General features: G+C 45.5%; 1 protein-coding gene across 7 annotated transcripts in view; it reads right to left on the bottom strand.

Annotated features, from left to right (window-relative positions):
• KALRN (kalirin RhoGEF kinase) overlaps positions 1-18975 on the bottom strand; it is a 515104-nt gene that overhangs the window by 342252 nt on the left and 153877 nt on the right. For all 7 annotated transcript variants that reach the window (XM_075757089.1, XM_075757095.1, XM_075757087.1 and 4 more), the window contains exon 2: positions 8813-8887. In XM_075757089.1, the coding sequence (XP_075613204.1) occupies positions 8813-8887 (75 nt within the window). The remainder of the gene's footprint in view (positions 1-8812; positions 8888-18975) is intronic.

The following is an 18975-nucleotide window of genomic DNA, read 5'->3' as shown; positions in this document are numbered from 1 at the left end:
CTATACAGAAACCATTGCTAAATTCAGCATTTGTTCCCAGAAGTAGGATTACATCATTTTTCCTCCACAAATCATACAGGGGATATTGCAGGGATGGCACAAAGCATCGTGATGCATACTACATTAAAAGAAAACATTAAAGAAACCTCAAAAAAACCTGCATAGAAGCAGGTAGCACAGTCAGTGACCTTCTGATGACCACTTTTCTGGTCAAGCCTGCAACGAAGACGAAAGGGACTCCAGCCACAAGATGCCCGTCCTGGTAGCTGCCTGAACTGACATCTTAATCCTCTCAGCTGTGGGCACAAACATTTCTGGCTACGGTAGCTACAACTAAGTCAAGATGTTGGATAGCCCTGAGTGTTATTAATGTGAACTCTGTGAATGGACTTTCCCAATTTCAAGTCCTGAGGCACAGCCGTCCCTGATAACAGGCAAAAAGCTGAAATTCCAGCTTTGTGTAATCCTGTTTAGGCCAGGAAATTATCAGTTTCCTTTAACGCAGACTTCTTGTGTACAACAGATAATGATTTTATCAAGCTCTGTTTTCAAGCTGCTTCTTTTCAGTTCTATCAGCCATTCTACCATAACACCCACTTGCATTTATCTAAATTTAAGGGATTCAAGTCCTCTGTTTCCTTTTGCACTCTCTTTATAAGCATGAATTCACAAGGATTAACCATAGACACAGACAAACGTCCACACGTGTAAAGGCTCCTGAGTACCTTGTCTAAGGTCCTGCAACACATCAGCAATGGAGACAGGAGTAGTACACAATGTCTCTGGCTTCTGTTCAGATGTCTACTGCAGTTCAAATGAATGTGCTGCTTCAACTGACCCCTGCAGATCATAAGCTGATCAATCTTGATGTTGCAGACTCTTCTGAGACTATAAGTGAGTTTCCAGAAGAACTGAAATACTCCTCAAAAGGTATTTCAGTCCAAAATATGGTGGGGAAAAAAATGAATGATAATGAAGACAACTGGGAGACAGAATGAGCTCAGCTGATGTCAGGCACCTCAATAAAATGACAAACAATATGCTCTGGATTTCTAAATCTAATTGACAGACTTCCTAGGAAAGCAAAGTACCAAGGAATTGGTAACCAAAGTCTTAAAATAATAGTCCTTTCCTTACCATAGCTGAACTCTGTGAGAGCCTGCTTGCTACCAGCCCTCCTGTGAGCAATCTCTGTAACTTAAACTCCTCCAGCTTCAAGACAGACTAGTTTGTTGTAAGGGTCATATGTAGGATTATCTGTATGACCACCCATAAATTCATTTGGTTCCAAAGCAGGTGATTCTAGTGCACCAGTGATGGAAATTTAAGCTCCCGCAACAAGCCCACCTGCAAATTAACACAGCTGCAATGCAGTCACCAGGGCCTGATCCTCCAGTGTGTTCCTCTTTGCAGCATCCCATATCCCAGAGTCAATTGCCTGAATCAAGTCCTAATGGCCAACATTTGCATTATGTTTAGGGTTACTGACTCCAAAAACAAGGCTGTACGTTCCCACCAGAAGATCTCTTGGCAGAGCAGATCAGAGGCTGTAGATGGGACACTCAGTGCAGCCACTGAATGATCCATTTCCCACCAGGTAAATTTGTTCCACAATCACCCAGAGCCACTGTATGGATTTGAAGAGACCACCTGTCATGGTTTATAATACATCTTCGCTGGTTTATGCAAATATTTTGGGATACTTCTTTAATTTTAATATGTTTACTTGCCAACAAGTCAATGGGAAAATTGTCTCATTTCCTATGGAGAAAGTTACTGCCCCAGCAAAGCAAAACTAAGGACAAGTGAGACTCGTTAAAACGAAGGAAGGCAAAACTTCCAGAGGGAGTCCAGAGGAGCCCATTTCTTCCTCTGGAAGAAGCTGGTTTGCTGTGAAGTATCAAGGGCGCACCAGTAACCTCCTCTTCAACACTGACCCCTACTCACACCTATGCAACCCTCCCTGCCTTTTGCCCCAGCTGCAAATTACAGCAGCCTTCCAGTACCTGAAGGGGCCTACAAGAAAGCTGGGGAGGGACTGTTTACAAGGGCATGGAGTGACAGGACAAGGGGGAATGGCCTTAAGCTGAAGGAGGGTAGATTTCAACTAGATATTAGGAAGAAATTCTTCACCATGATGGTGGTGAGGCACTGGAACAGGTTGCCCAGAGAGCTGGTGGATGCCCCTTCCCTGGAAGTGTTCAAGGCCAGGTTGGATGGGGCTTTGGGCAACCTGGTCTAGTGGAGGGTGTCCCTGCCCATAGCAGGGGGTTGGAACTAGATGGTCTTTGAGGTCCCTTCCTACCCAAACCATTCTATGGTTCTGTGACATTAGTTTTTTTGATCTCACCTCCTCTATCACAGAGGTATGGGAATAGCTGTATATATTTAAAAAACAATAGAGAAACTGGGTAAAATAAACCCAAAATCTTCTAAAACAAAACACGCCACTGCACACCGCCTTGTCCCTGCAGAAGGGAAAGGAACAAACCAGCACACGGTGATGCCAGTCATGCTGCTGATGGCAGTACTGACGGGCACTCCAAACTCACGCCACTGAGCAGAATGTTGGAAGCTGTACAGAATAAGGAGACAAGAAGAGAGGCCATATTTACCCTGATCGTACACTGTTTGTCTTCCTGATTCGAGATGAGCACAGAGAAAAAGCAATGGCAAAGTTTCTAATGTTCATCAACCAACTGAAATATGTAATAAGCTGATTTAATGTAACTGGCTGCTCAGGTTTGCCACATCCCCAGCAGGTAAGTCCTCAACAGCTACAGCCAAATAGACGATCTTGCAAATTAATGAAAGTTCAGGGGAGAGTTCAAGCTATTGAACTTACATAATTGCTACTAGGAAGTCTTTTTCCCCTCTGGTTTTAAGAAGAAATTCAGCTTAGAGCTGGAAAACACTGGCAGATGAAAATGTTTCTGAAATTGCACATTCCAGCAAAGTATTTCCATTTCAAAAGCCTATATTTTCCCACCAAAAAAAAAAAAAGATATTAAAAACCCCAACCATTGCTAATACAGAGAGGATATCCAGTTGTGAATTTCAGTGCTTCTTGTCAGTTAAAATTGATTCATTAGGGAAAAACCCGTAAGCTTACGCACCAAAGCACTTTCACAGAAATGAGGAAGTTTTCAGAGGTGACAAGTCTCATTAGCAGGACAGAAGAGCACACCTTACTGCAAAATGACCAGAATGGTTGGTTGTTATTGTATTAATTATCCCTGGGTCCTTACATTGATTTATAAGCTCCCAGCCTTGATTTCTGTATAAGGACAACTCTCGATTGCCTAAATAAATGAAGATGAGACCTTTGCTGAAATACATCTGGAGCTCAACTGTGTCTTTAAGGACTAGAAAACCCTGCGAGCTGGAACAGGATGGGATGTATACAGACCTTCTTGCTTCACAGGCTCAGTTCCTTCCTCTTATTGTTATTTTGAAAGTCCCTATCATTAATTGAAAAGCTATACCTATGCGACAGGATGCAGGGACCCATTGACCAGGAGGCGGTCAGACTCCAGCATGTTGGGATGACACCCGCAGATGTTATTTACATCCCACAAGTTCTTGTGAGTCTTTTTGCAAACAAATTTTGATTGCGTTGATTTTTTGCCCACTTTTGTAAGGCATTTGAACCTTTCTGCCTCTCCACAAGGCAGCACAGGTTGCATCACTACTCACACATGCTAATTAAGGAAGTGCATACAGAAGAAATCTCCCTGGTCTACGGAGATATTGGTGGATCTTGGCAAGCTGCTAGCGTCCGAGCGCCAGGACAGTAAGTGCTGGCAGTGACTAGACATTCTCCACAGAAATTGTTTAATTTAGTCCATGGCTACGGTTAAAACGTATGGAAAGAAATACAGCGACTGATTCTGCACACTACGTTTACAACCTGTAAATGAAATCAGAAATCCCAAGAAACATTTTGATTTTTGCTTTAACCTTAGAGTCCCCAAGTCTAAACGGCCCCTATAGGTAAAGGCTCTTCTCTATCCTCAAAAATGGCCTAACACTCTTGAAAAACAAAAAGGAACAAACAACCAACAACAAAAACCCAGCAGGCTCAGACCTCATCAAAAGACCTGGAAACTTTACAGTCTAAACTTCCTTGTTTTCTTCTTCAAAGAAAATTCTATATCAATGCAGCAGCAAATACTAGATGAAAGCATGATGGCCCAAAATCACTAGGAAAATTCAATAGTCAAGCAATGCTGTGTTTTTCTAATAACATATTTCCCCTTTTTGGAATTTCCATTGATTTCAAACTACATCAGGGAATGGTATAAAATGGAAAACATTTTTCTGTAACAAAATATAGAAGAATTGTTGATGTTTCATTTGAAATTTCCATTCCAGAGGAAGAGGAGAATGCGGACTTTTAATTTAAATCAAAACATTTTGTGCAAATAGAAGATGTTTACCTCATTCAAAAATGAAATATTTTGGTTAGTTCTATTCCCAACCCAATACAAATTGCAGTGTCCACAAATCAGCGTTTGAGACCCCCTGAAACCTGGATCTGAACTCTTCCAGTGCCTGGAGGGCCCTGGGATCTGATTTCAACCCTTCCTCTGAAGAGTGAAGTGCATCCATTGCAGAAAAAGAAAAACACACTCCTGCACATGTGGTCCCATGTGCCTATGGCTGTGAGTGACCTGCGGTGTCTTCAGACAAGTTTTTGGGAAGGTCAGTGTCTTCCCCTCTGAGCCTTCCTCTTTGATTCATCCTGCTGGCCTAAATTTAGTGAAACCTAATTGCAAAGTTGTCCTTTCATCTGATCTATTTACACTGAAATTCCTCCACTGAAAGACCTTTCGGGAAGTCTCTGTTTTCCCTTCAGGCTCTCAGCCAGGCTCAGACGTCGCTGTGACCCAGCTCACAAGGCTGCTCCCAAGACATGTGGCGTTGGGGACAGTGGGCTTTTGATGGACAGAGATGGCCAAGCTGTTACCACATTCGCTTCTCCCGGCACTGCGCCTTTTGTTGCCCAAAGTCCCTGGAAAACCTTCCTGTATTGCCGAACAAGCTCTGTTTGTCACAGCTGCAGCAGCTCACCGACTTATTACACCCTTCTGCCTTTTGCTGTTGATTCCTCCGTGCTCAACCACCCTCTCAGAAACCTGGCCAGCCTCCTCCTTTGTACTCCTGCCTCGGCAGATGAGTGGATGGTACCTGGGTGACAGGCGGGAGCCCACGCGCTGCCGCTCTTCTGAGCCCTCCGGGGAATCGGAAGTACCGGGAAGGATCCTGAGAAACTCTTCTGGGTGGGATGTGGGGAAAAGGCAAATGCTTCCAGCAAGACCCGCGGCATTAGTCAACTAACGAGCTTTTCATAGCCTAAGTGTATGAAAAGCTCCACGCGTGGGAAGGGACCAGGGTAACACGCTCCCCTCCCTCTCCTGAGAGCCTCACACACTGCCTCCCGTATTGCACTGATCAACAGAAAATCTCCTATAAATATAATGAAACTGCGGAACAACGTCCCAAGTCAAACCACTCTTCTAAAACAGCATCTGTGTTTCCTTGGAAAGACTATAAGCCCACCTTCCAAAATATTTCACCACCTCTCACTGAAAAAACCCACCTAAAATAATGTACAACCTGTTTTATTTCTTTTCTTCTGTGCTCATCTCCTTCCCAGAGTACAAAAATCAGTCTCTGGCCTGTAGCTCGTTCCCTAATGGTTCCCAAAGCCATTCTGTTGCTGGAAGCAACACAGTGAACCACCCAGGCAAAGCCAAGACTTTATTAGGGTTTAGGCAACAAGCAGGCGGCCAAAGCCTCCCCCCTGCCAAGCCCCTGCTTAATCTGCTTCCACGAGGTCAGTGATGGAAGCAATCAGACAGCGATGGCCGGGATGCACCGCGCTCCCGACTGCTCAGGCCATTTCTCTGCTTATGAGTGCTGGAATGGGATTTTCAGGTGCTGTTTAGACACACGCACTCATGAACTTTGCTCGGGTTCAGTCAAGCTCATACATGAGATCACTGGAAGAAATCAAGAACCAGTTCCAGGAAAAAATCCCGACGTTATCCGCCCCTCGACTCTCCCGCGGCACAGGGATGCGGATGCAGAGCCCTGCGCCTGCTCCTCACTGCCGGCTGAGCCAGCCAAGGGGAAGCGCCAGGCACAGAGCCCCAGACGGCATTTAGGCTGGATGAATCCGTGCCCAGCTAGTTAGAGCTGTATTTCAGCTCTGAAATTAAGTGCACTTCTGAAAGCTTGAGTGCTCCTCTGAGATTCCGTGGCTGTGCGGGCAGGTCCTGTTGTGCCTGCTCTGGAGCAGGCAGCAGCCGGTGTCGCTCCCTGCCTGTTCTGCCCTGCTGCTCTGCACGGTCCAGGTGTGGAGCATCCACAGCACTGACACACAAAGTATGGCACAGCCCCTGCCTGAAGGAGCTTGTTTGTTCTCTGCAGCTTTCCTGTCCAATCACAAACTGAAAGACAAGCTGGTGAGCCGCAGCAGATGAGAGAAGAAATAAACTATGTAACTGAGATTTTTTTGTGTGTGCTGATAAATTCTGCTGGTGTAAGGAGAACCCCCTTGACAACTTTATTGTACTGTTATCATTAAAATTAACTGTAGTATAAAACTCTGAAGAAGACTCAATAAAACTCTCCTTTTCCTCAAGGAAGCCTGATTACAAATGCAATGTGCTCCCAGGGTCTGTGCTAACTACAGAATGACTTTTTTTTTTTAATCTTGCAAAGTCCAGCTATTTGATTTTTCTGTTTTGGCAAACATTTTCTCTTCTGTGCTCAAAGCATGCTCTAGGAAGTTATTCCATTTTCATTAAAAAGAACCTAGCCATCAGTTGAAGTGCTCAAATCCTTTTTCTTAATCTGCTTTATTACAACAACCCAGGGGAAGACTGAACAGTACTTAAAATCTGGGCTGGAGGGTGACGCTGGGGCTATTGCAGTAAGACACCAGCAGCTCAGAGCATTTTATCTGCAAAGGCCCCTGACAATTGTCGCCCATAGTTGTTGCATTTGGAAACCATGGAGAGGTGTAAATCCTAGGACCGCTATCTAGCTAGCTGTGTCAGGAACAGGCACATTTTGAGCAGATACAAGTCTGGAGGCTGGTGAATCCATGAGGAGCGAGCTGTCCCTTGTCTGCAGCAGATCACGGTGTGAAACCATGTTGGCGCTGCTCTTTTAACACCCCCCCACAAGGCAAACTTGGCCCAGGACAGCATCTAACGAGCTGATGATTTGGTGTGAGACCTTCTGGCTCACAGCTGAACACAGGCACCGTCAGTGGAAGGGGCTATATAAACAATCCAGACAGGTTGTCATTATTAAATATTCCATGAATTACCAAATGATCCTGCAGTCATTTCCATGTGAAGCAACAGCAGGAGCCAAGAACTAAATTCCAGTATGGTCCCTGCATAAATTCCTTCCCCATAGTGCCTGGTTCAGCTTTGTGTCGCAAACAAGTCTGCAGGTACCATGTGTTTTCATGACTCCCCTCTTCAGAGCAGTGAAAGAAAACATTCACGTAAAATATTTCAGGATGTTCAGAATGAGACACCGGTGTGAGGTAAAGTAGTCGTGCATGCGAGTACTGCTGGGAAAACTCGTGGGAAACTGAGTTTTCACACAAGGCTTTTGGTGTCTCACAAACTTTCCTCAAAGTCCTAGATTTTCATGTTGTTGGTCAGAAAGTTTAGGGTTTATAGAGCCACAAATCGTTTTCCCAAGTCACTGCTGGATTTGTGATCCCTAGACCATTTAACTGTTGCTACATGGGAAGGCATCTTACACCAACCATTAGCCAAGGTGAAAGATTTTCCTTCCTGGCCAGGCATCTCCATGGCTCAGCAGGGTAACGAGCCTCCTCCTTATGGGCCCTGCTCCAGCACCCAGGGGGAAGCCGAGGAGGAAGAGTCCGGGCACCTAACGGCCTCGCTGCTGCTCTCTTCCCCTCTGCAGCCAGCATTACGGCGGAGACAAAGGAAACAAAAAGCGAAGACTGCAAACAAGGGGCCAGCTGCTTTCCATGCAGGTTTTCTCATTGCAGCAGGGAAGACCACCAAAAGCAGCTTGAGTGGTTTGCAATCATCAGAGACACTGTCACTGGAAATACCCTGTTTTTATGCTGCCAATTTGAGTGACTTCATGCGAGATTATGATTGCTTCAGACTTTCTCTTCCCCCTCTCCCTGACAAGTCGTAATTCACCCCAGAAACAGTATCATCCAAGCCATTCTCAAAGCCTTTTTCATATTGTCCTGTCCTCATCCACCCCCAGGTCCTCAAGATCTGTCTCCTGAATGAAGGCTGTAAATCCTTGTACAGGATGGCAGGAGACCTTTGAGCATCTGAGCTATTATGTAAATGCAGCATCAATGGTACTTTTAACTGCAAGTTGATTGGGATTGCAAATGAAACATCAGTGATTTAGAGGTCTGAGTGCTTCCTACAAATGGGAATGAATGCTATTCACTGACCTTGAACCCAAAGCAGGATCCCTGAACCATTCTGAATGCTGAGACAGCACAGGTCTGGGCTGGAGCCGAGAAGCTGCATTTCATCCCACCTGTGCTGCCCATTTACCTGTTTCTCAGAATATGACAAAAATCGCCATGGGCCAGTTTCTAACACTGTGAGTATTACTGGACAGCCCTGTTCCACATACAGCCCTTTTCTTAGCAGAAGAGCTAATTTAAGTAGTACCAAGTCCAAACATGAAACTGGTCCCTCGTGGCTCTGTAGCCCCCTAAGGACCAGGATGTGACAGGCAGTGCTCATGCTGGGCTGGAAAGATCCAGAAAAGATGTACTCACCTGACACGAAGGCCACTTTCTCCTTTAGTATAGGAAGGACATCAGCAGCTTTTAAACCATCATTTCGAAAAGAACCTGCGAAACAGAGGAAAACAGGAAAGCCACATTAGAGGAGAGCATGTCCTTGCTCCCAGCTTCACAGACACTCCGTGTTTTCTCAAAATCAGACTGGAGAAAGTCTATAAATTACATAAAAGCACCAAGAGATAGACCCTAATGGCTGATACACAAACAGCATTAGCATCAATAGAGATATGTTTGTAGAAAGAAAATACAGAGAATCAACTCATCACTTTATCCTTTAGAAGTTCTGAAAGGCTAACAAATTTCCCACCAAGGAACCAGATTTATCCCCACTGCCTTTTTCACAGACCATACTACTGAGCCGGCAAGATGCCCAGCTTGCACACCGAGCCAGGAGCCTTCTCCCCTCACTGTTTTGAACACAGTCCAGTCAAAATTCCAGGGAACATGACAGAACATACACATCCATTCAGCATCAGCCCTTGAGACAGATTTGCACATGGGCTGGCTTTAAAAAGTCTTGCCCCCTGCCCCCCATTCTGCTATACACAGCACAGCTGGAGATGGAACGGCTCAAGGTGAGGACTGCGCTCGGGGGAAGGCCGTGCTCCTTATGAGCTAGCCAAAGTTTTCCCTGGGTAAGGAGTGGTTTGAAGCCACAGCTCATCCTCATGTAATTCATGCTGTTTGATTACATGTTAAATATACCTGCACAGGCCATTTGCCTTCCCTGCAGTGCCAAATTATTTCATGTCTCCTGAAAGTTCACCAAAGAAATAGATTTTTACTCTCCTGGAAGCCTTAGGAAAAGAACTGCCGATGGTTTCAGCCACCAGCAGCATTTTTCTGCTTTGCAAAAGACCAGGGTAACACATCGCCCCATGGCAGGCTGGACACTGCTATTCCATCAGTGCTATTACAAAACAAAAGGTGGGTTTGAAGGACATTTCTGCAGTTGCTCTGAAAAATAACTCATCCATCACTGGGTAGTGAATACCCATCACAACAAGTGATCTTCAATATGGCCTTAAATCTATACCAGCTTGTCAAAGAGTACAACACATTTGAAACCCTGTACTTTTACTTTCTGCCTTTCACAGGCAGGCAGCAACCACCATTCTTCTGAGATGGTACCAGGGTGAGAAAGTCTTCTCACTAAGCAGATTTCTTGACTGGCTAGACACAGAGCAACATTGCTCCAGCCATCACACCTTCCTTGCTGAACCCAGCAGATGATACCTAACCATCTGGGTCTGGAAGGGGGAATGGGGATAAAAGCACCTCCTATATATTGTCATCTATTTCTTGCATTGTGCAGCCTGCAAAGGTAGAGTGGTTTGATCCATGCAGACACATGGAACAGACAGGATGAAGACCATAACAGCCATTTTCACCTGCAACTGAACCTGTGTACCTACAAGTGTCATTATTGTTATTATTATTATTATTATTATTATTATTATTATTATGGCTGAGTTAATGGCAAATGAGGTAGCATTTGCCATTCAGAGTCAGCTTGTGCAACAAGACGGTCTTGTACATTCAAATACATCCCTCACCAGTGACCAATGGCTACAACTACCTCTTTATGTCCCCACATGCTCTCAGGTTTCACCTCCACAACACTCAGCTCCAGAAGATGAGCAAGCTCACCAGCTGAGCCTACGCTCATGAAAATCAGCACACAAAGGAGTGAGGTAATTCAATGCAAGGCCAAGACCAATGTAACTGCAATTTGAACAGGCACTGGACCACGGTCTTGAGAGATCCCTAAAGAGCACTTCGCCTAAATTTTTTTTTGGATCAGGGAAACTAGTTCTGGTTGCTGAACTCCATGTTCAAGTAAGGAGGACTTTGTGCACTCTGTGTTAAATATACTTTGCTATTAACTTATCCTCTTAACAGGAATAACCCCTCAGATACCAGGCCGTGGCTAGCTCTCACATCAAAGGCAGGAATCATTCAGCCACAGGCAACGTTTGGAATTTAAGCAGCTTTGTATATAAGCATCTCATCCAACCGTGAAGCAAATGAGAACAGCCAACGTGCTAGACACATCACGATGGCTCGAAGACACTGAAGCAGAGTACTGGGCCAAATTTCTCCAGCTGCACGATGAGCAGTGTCAGTGCAAGTTGAGTTTTGGCCAATATTTGTTAAATTTGTCAGGGAAACAGCAAAGTCAATTCTTAGGCACTAGACATTATACAACTGAAGTCTTAGTGAAAGTTACCAAAAAAATGTCAGTAGGTGTGGTATTCGTATATGTGAAACACACAATAAGGACTTCTGAGCAAAAGCCCACTATACTGAAGGCTGAAGGACAATTTCAAACACTCTCCCACAAGGAAGGACTGCATCTCACAGAGGTAATATGCATGAGTCCATCCTACAGCCAGGGAATCAACAAAAGCTCCCAAGAGCTGCAAAACTTCCCTCGGGATGAGGGAGGAAACTCCTGAAGGTAGATCAGTGTCTAAAGCAATGCTCCCATTCTGGGTGATGTACATGTTCACCCAAGTGCCAGCTCATGACCTGCAGATGAGGCCATGGCCACTGCTTTCAGAGGTCACTCCAGCTCTTGACAAAATCCTCATATTAGCAGCTACATCTCAGAGCATGCTGTCAGGCTTTCCAGCAAGGGCTGGCAAAAGGCATGCATAAATGGGAAAACCAATGGCTGCAGTAAGGGCTCCAAAAGCAACAGCAAATCTTTCTCCAGGAGGGCCCAGCGCAGCAATGATGCATTCCCCAGTTCATAAATTATAAGCATACCCCTAATAATGCTCATTTTCATCCTATCCTCCAGCTGTTTCTAATATATTTGTTTTGTTTGTTTGCGTGCTGGATCCGAAGCCATGTCTGCATAGCACCATCTAATTATTGCCGCAGAGCCTCGGGTATACAACCATCTAGCCAGTTCATTCCTAGACGGTGACGAAGGCTGTACTTTGTATCCTGCCCCACACCTCTCTCCTACCCCTGTAAGACCCAAGCCCTTCTGCAGCAGAAGGATAAAGAAGGACAGACGGATGAAGGAAGGGCAGGCTGAGCACTGAGCCATCCTGCCCATTGTTTGCTGGTTCACCATCATCATAGGCGTAGGACTACACAACAGTGCCCCTCTTGCCCTTCTACCTGCAAGTCTCACCATGGTCTCCAAAGAAGCTTGAGCATCACAATCACCTCTTTACCAAAAGAGAGGCACACCTTTATCACATCCTGGCTTCATGTGCTATCCACATAGCAGGACCACTATGACTATCCACAAAACTTTTATTACCCCAGTGACACAAGAAGAAAACACACCATGCCTGCAAAGGTAGCTGACAGAACAATGTATTCTTGTAAACTTGGAAGCACTGAAAAATAAAAAAACTGGATCCTCAGCACGGCTGAGTCACAATTCAGGGCAGAGCGGCATCACACATGCACAGCCCGTCTCCTAGCAGGGATTCCCTGCGCAGCAGAAGCAGCTCACAGTTTTAGGTGAGATGCTGTAATGAGAAGCCAGGTGGGTGAGACGGGAAGCTTAAGGCATGCTTCTGCATTAAATGCAGCAAACCTGAAATTGAGAAAATAAAATTCCTTTTTCCCTGCACAAATGCCCCACTTGGCCCAGGGAACCCGCTGCTATGGGACACGGAGGTCAGCAACTCAAGGGGCTTCCCAAACGGGTTAGAGATCTGCAAACAACAAACATCTCCAGGGAACTGTAAAGATTAATAAAATAAGCAAGAGTTTTTGGAAAGCATATAAGCCTACAGACTTTGGAGTGAAAGCCAAGCTCTAACTCTTAGAGTGAAATGTAAAATATCCCAGGAGAGAGCCCTGCAGGCTTTAGGATTTCTTTCTCTGAGCAGAGTGCAGGGCCTCTGTTGGAGACACCGTCTTGGGCTAGATGGACCAATGGTCGGCTCCAGAGTGGCTTTTCCTAGAAAAGCTTCAGTTCTAATCTGAAAAATGCAGCTCTTGGCTTCAAATAAAGATCAGCTGCTAGAAATATGGAAATACTTTCTATACTTAAAAAAAGTATGCGTAGGCAAGAAGGCCTCCTGTCAGAGCACTGCATGGGGCTTAATCACTTGGCTCCTGATGCCTTCAGCGGGAGTTGTTCATCCCAAGTCCCATGCAATGTTTCAGGAAAGGCAGCCCACATTCTCATACTTCTCAGAACAGATTTGACTATTTAAAAACTTTGGCATGAAGTTTCTTTAACCAAACAAAACTGAACTCCTTGGGCTAAACCCATCGCTCGAGGAACTCTACTGGAGTCCAAGAGGCAACAATAGGATTAATCTGCTCCATATTGTTTCTTTCTTCCTCCCTCAGTAAACGCCTCTCCTGTATTTCTTCCCCCCCACTCTTGTTTTTGGAGTAGTTATCTCCTAGGTTTGTCATAGCCTATTTGCTTTCCTACCTCTTTTTTTTTCCCCCTCGAAGTCTCAGTGGATTTTATTTTTGTTTGCAGTCGGTAGCATCTTGGCTTTCTACAACATACAAACAGAAGGGACGTCTGATGTGAGCAGAGAGGGGCAGAACAAAGAAGACTTTATTATTCCCATTGTAGCCTTTGCAAACGGAGACACAGAGACATTGACTTGTCCAGTGTCAGCCAGAAACTTTGTGCAGACCTGAACCTTCATTTCCCCAATGCTTCCCCAATGCTTCTCTCATACAACAATCCCTTTGTTTTCTGGCAGAATATAATCCTCCTTTTTCTTCTCTTTACACTCTTGCTTCCTCCTCCTGCCCTTCTCTCCCTATTATTCCTTCTTTCTGCATTTCTGCCTCAAATATTTACTTTTTGTGTATGCTAAACCCTTTTTAACCCCTTCCTCCCTTTCCCGCACGCTATTGTCTGTCCCCGCAGGGCTGTGAGCCTTCCTGGTTTGATTTCTCTGATTTTCTACAAGTGATGGAGAGGGGCTTAACTGAGGGCTGCCGGGGCCTTTGCCGCTGGGATTTTTCTGGCTGAGGCTCATTGGTTGAGAGGCAGAGAGGCCACAGCATGGCACAAGCATTTGGTTGAATAGAAGCAACATGTGCTCCGGACTAGTATTTTAGCACCATCTGGCAGAGATAAATGGGGCTGGACACTGTGCATCTGCCCATCGCTCCTCTGCGGACAACAGCCTGTTCCTTGATGCAAAAGAAAGAGCATTTCAGTGCCCTGAGCCCCCCCAGGAGCCTGCGAGGCTCTCCTGCCACGCTTCCCCGCTGCGGGCAGCGGGAGGATGGGTTTTGACTTCCCAGAGGAAGGAAGGCGGGATTGAATTGAATTGAATCTAAAGGTAGCACCAGCCAGAAAAAATACAAAATTAATCTGTAAACATCATTACCAACTATTACTGAAGACCAACCCAGAACTATATACCTCACTAACACAGGTTATTCGTCTCCTTAGTAATCAATAAAAAGTGATACCCGGCCTCAGAGGAAGCATTTACAGAACTAGGCCTGCAGGTCAGAGAGTGGCAGGGACAGGGTGAAAGGCAGGCTGGACTAGCACCACAGCCCTGGGCAAGGATGGTAGCTGTCCCCCTCCATCCTCAGTTCGCTGTCTCAGGCAAGAACTTCTTACCTGGTGCTCCTGACACGTCTGCCCTTCCTAAATGAATGAGTGCAGCAACCAGGCTGTCTGCTTTCAAGGTACCTTGAGCAGTAAGCATGGCCGCAGCACGCAACGCTCATCTGGGGAGACCAGCAAAAGCTAACACGGACATTGCTGATATTTTCCGTGGAAGCACAGCTGGCACTGGATGTGCTTCTCACCCCACGCAGAGCCGGGGCTAGAGCTTACTTTCAGCTCTGCAATGGAAATGTAAATAATCCTTGGGACCTTCTCAGACTTGCGATGGTTTTCCTGCCATATAATTGAAGATCCACATAGCATTTAAACTTGTGGTTGGAGCCTACTTATTTCTGCATGGGTAACTATTTAAACACAGGATTATAGACATACAGGTATGCAAAGTGGGCTACAGGTACCTCAGAGAGGATCCAACCATAAATCTGCTCTGAATCTGATATCTAGTACCCCTGTTAGTCTTGTACGGAGTAAGTGTTTTTATGCCACCAGATCTAGTGTGCAGACTGACACACAGACCCATGCCATAGCCTCAAAAGTTGCAAGAACCACGGACACCAAATAGATGGTCTGCACAGAAGACTAACCCCTCTGTGCCACACGCCAAGCACTTTATCCCAGCCAAGACAAAAGTTACACTCATTACATTGCTGCATTTATTCTAAAATGAAAAAGTGAATGTTGTTTTTAAATGTAATACTGAGGCTCAGTCCAAGACTAATATTATTTTCTCTGCGTTTCCTTATTCTGTCCTTCCTTTTATTAATTATACACCACTACTGCTCACTAGAACATCCTTCTGGGCACAGCTATCGGGCGGCAATACTACAGGCTACCTCCGCTTCCAAGTTTTACCAGTGCTTGTCAGAGGTCCAGCTGCTTTTCTGTCCGCTCTACACCGACCGGTCGGTCCCTCTGATTTCCCACTGCCTGAATCCCTGCAAAGGGCCAGCCACTGCCAGCACAGCCCCCCTCTCTCCCCTGCCTGTGACACTGGGAGAGGCAGGGCTGGGGTTTGGGGGAGCTTGCTAATTGCTGAGATTGTTATTCCTTCCACGAGGTACTTGGCAGCATCGAGCCTCCCAGCACAGCCTTTGAATGTCCACACATTTAAACAGTAGCCTCGGCTTGAAAGCACGCCAAAGAATAGGCAAGGCTTCAAGAAAGATACAGCCACTCGCAGCAAGCACGCAAATTCATTAGCCTCTGTGCACATGTGGCCTCTAATAAGCTGTGTTCAGCATCTGAAGCCTAAAAACATTGCACCCGGTGCGTCCCACCTAAGCCAACAGCCAGGCTTTGCCTTTTCATACGTGGCACAAAACCATTCAAAGCATCAGAAGGATACCAAATTAATGCACAATCTGCGGTGAAGGCTCTGCTTCATCTCCATCCATGGGGGATTTTATTCATTTCATTTTAAACATACACTAATACAGATGCTAAGAGAATGCAATGACTGCGAGTCAATCTTCTATGCATTTCCTTTTTATTTTCATCAGGACTTTGGAATCAGGCTGAGATCTTTCACTTTCTACCCTTAGAAAAATAATTAGACATTATAGGTAGCCCCGTGGATAGCACATCTGACTGCTAGTCAAAAGACTTGGCTCTATTTGTGGTTCTGCTCCTAAACTGCTTTGTGATCCTGAAAAAGCTGTTTTAATGGCACTAGATCTTGGTTTTCCTCTCTACAGAACAGAAATAATGACTGTCCACATTAGTAAAGAACAGTCAGGTCCACAGACCTCAAAAGCACCTTACAAACACGAATTAATTTTGTCTCCAAACACCTTTCTGAGGCAGCGAACTGTTGCAGTGTACTTTTATAGACAGGCAAAAATGAGGCACCGACAGTAGGAAAGATTTGCCCTGGTGATCACAGTAAGGACTTTTTGGGCAGGAAAGGGAGATGTTAAGAGAATTGGAAAAATTAGGTCATCTGACACAAACTCCTGTGCTTTATTTCTTAAATGTGCAAGGGATGGATGTGCTGCCCCAGAGGGAAATGAGTGTTCAGCACCTTGAGCTTTTAGTCATTAAGTGTCTTGCACTACACATCAGTGACCACCCAGACACAACAGTCTTTTATGATGTTAATAAAGAATTATGGGCCATTTGTAATCTGAAGTCACATTTTAAGCATGGCCATGGTTTCTACCTAAGCCTAGCATGCATGAATATTTTCTTTTCATTTCACTCCCTTCTCAATTACAATTGGATTCCTTATGGAAACATTCCTCAGAATTTTATAATCCTGTAAAAAGTTTAGCTGACGGATTCCCGTAGGAAGGATGCAAGTCCTCTGTGAAGTTATAGAGGTTGGGTACCCAGGATCTCACCCTCTACTAAATTCTGTAGGTTAGAATAATTTCCTTTAACTGGCATTGGTTTAGTCGACAGGCTTTTTCCAAAAAGCTGCAGCAGGGCATCTGCCAGCACCTGCCACGTATCAGTGACGTGCTTAGGGCTTCCCACCCCTCTCTCAGAAAGCCTCCCTCTCGGACCCTGGAGGTCCCCAGCCGCCAGTAACTTCTCTAGGACAAAAAAAATAAAATAAAATATCTAATTATGTACAACATTCAGGAGGCACTTTGCTGAAACGCCAGGCTTACAAAGGAACCATATGCCAGTGCCTCAAGTGTGCTTTGCAAACATCTGCCTCTCAGGGGGATTTCATGCCAGACAGTAAGAAAGCAACTTTAATTAGAGGCCAATTGAGATCCTTGTCCCAAGGCCTGTGACTTCCCTAAAAAAGAGAAAAAAAAATCCCAAACAAACAAAGCAATCACATTTGTCTCCATGTTTAAAAACAATCTGTACATTTTCTCTTCTAATGCAGAGTTCTCTTTTTAATTTTTCTGACAGGGTTCAACGTCTGAACAGACGCACAGGCTGACAAAGCTCCCATTGCCTTCAGAAAGATCCCTGTCCAGGAAGGAAGGTTGTGTCTAGTGCGAGTGGCGGGGTGGGTTTTAAATTTGTCATTTTTGATTGTGGTTCATCCAACATTCACAAACTAACACCTCACTATTAATTAGGCTTACATTTCCCTCTGTCTCACCTCGCCTCAAATCCCATCTGATCAGATACATTTCTTCCTTTGCTCATCCCCTTCAGTCCCTCTTTCTTTCTGCTAGGGCTTATGATTTCATCTTGCAGCTACCGTGTCATCCTGTGAAGCTGATTTTTAAAAACAATTAACAAAACGAAAACCCAAACCTGCAACTCAAAGGGGAGTTTCCCTTCCCGTGCACGAATTCCCCGGTTAGGGATAAAGCAAGATCCATGCCCTAAGCTCTTGAAATGGGACAGGCCAGCAGAAACCATCCCTGCAGAGGGGTACGTGGGAGAGCAGCCAAAGCCCTGCCGGGATTGCAGGGGCTGTCCCCACCCGAGTGGGACACAGATCATCCAGACTAGGCAGTCGCAGGTCTCTGGGTGACGGACCTCCAGACAAAAACAGCAAAACCAAGGCAGCAAGAATGGCAGAAGAAAGCACGCCAGCTAACGGCAGGTGCTGGCAGGGGCACAGGGAAGGCTCAAGGGCTGCGATGTGATGCTGGGCTGCTCCGACAGCAGCTCCCCGCAGCCCTTACCTGGAGAGCAGGACCTCCCTTCACAGCCCACTCTCCTGTCCTTGTTTCAGTTTCCCAGGGTCTCCTCCTCTGCAAACCAATCTAAAACCAACCCCAGCCCACTGACAGGGACCGTGCATAACCCACTTGCAGCTGAGTTCAGATTGCCCAGACCTCTCTAACGAAGCACTGAACTGTAAAGCGGTGGCGGCAGTAGCTCCTCCGAGGGTCTCGCAAGGAAACACTCTGGGTGTAACAGTGATCGGTTTAACTTCCCCAACAACATCCTAAATCTAAACAAAACCAGGGCAAACATTTTACATACATCAGCAGGAGGGGGAAGGCAAGACGCTTACAGGACTAAATAATTTATCTGCCTCTCTTAAGGATGCTGACATTTTTGACACACATTAAACATTAATGAAAATCATTTTATGGATGGCTGAGTCATGCCAGTCAATGCATAATCTCCTGCCTCTCCACCTGCCCCTTTCACCCTCATCTGGCTCCTATCTCGGAGCACAGCCACTTGTAACTCTGCCCCCAAAAGAGGCCGGGCTCCCCCAGATGCCAAAGAGCAGAGCAAAAGCACCGAGGGGGCTGAACAGACCCTAACAAACACATGGACGAGAACCGAGCCCACCGAGTCCTAACCCCGCTGCTGTTAAATTCACAAACCTGCTGTTTTGTTAATTAGCTAACACGAGATGCTGTGAATCATTTTGGAAAGCAAATTACCTCCCTGATTTCTAAAAGCTTCCTAGCCACATTTTAACTTACTATTTTTTCCTTCTCCTAATGTATAAATGCCAATTAAATTACTGCCTGCCTCTGTTTAATCTAATGTTAGCCTACTCATATTTTCAGCCGCTCCCTAATGCCAGTACAGCCCCTTATGCCCAAATCTCTTTAACATGCTAGTATAAATGTTTATAGCCCTAAGACTTACTGTTGTAAGAAGCTTGACATTT

The sequence above is a fragment of the Balearica regulorum genome, chromosome 6 (genome assembly GCF_011004875.1).
Source record: "Balearica regulorum gibbericeps isolate bBalReg1 chromosome 6, bBalReg1.pri, whole genome shotgun sequence".
Taxonomy (NCBI): domain Eukaryota; kingdom Metazoa; phylum Chordata; class Aves; order Gruiformes; family Gruidae; genus Balearica; species Balearica regulorum.
The sequence above is the reverse complement of the archived record's forward strand: the minus strand, read 5'-3'. Positions and strand labels throughout refer to the sequence as shown.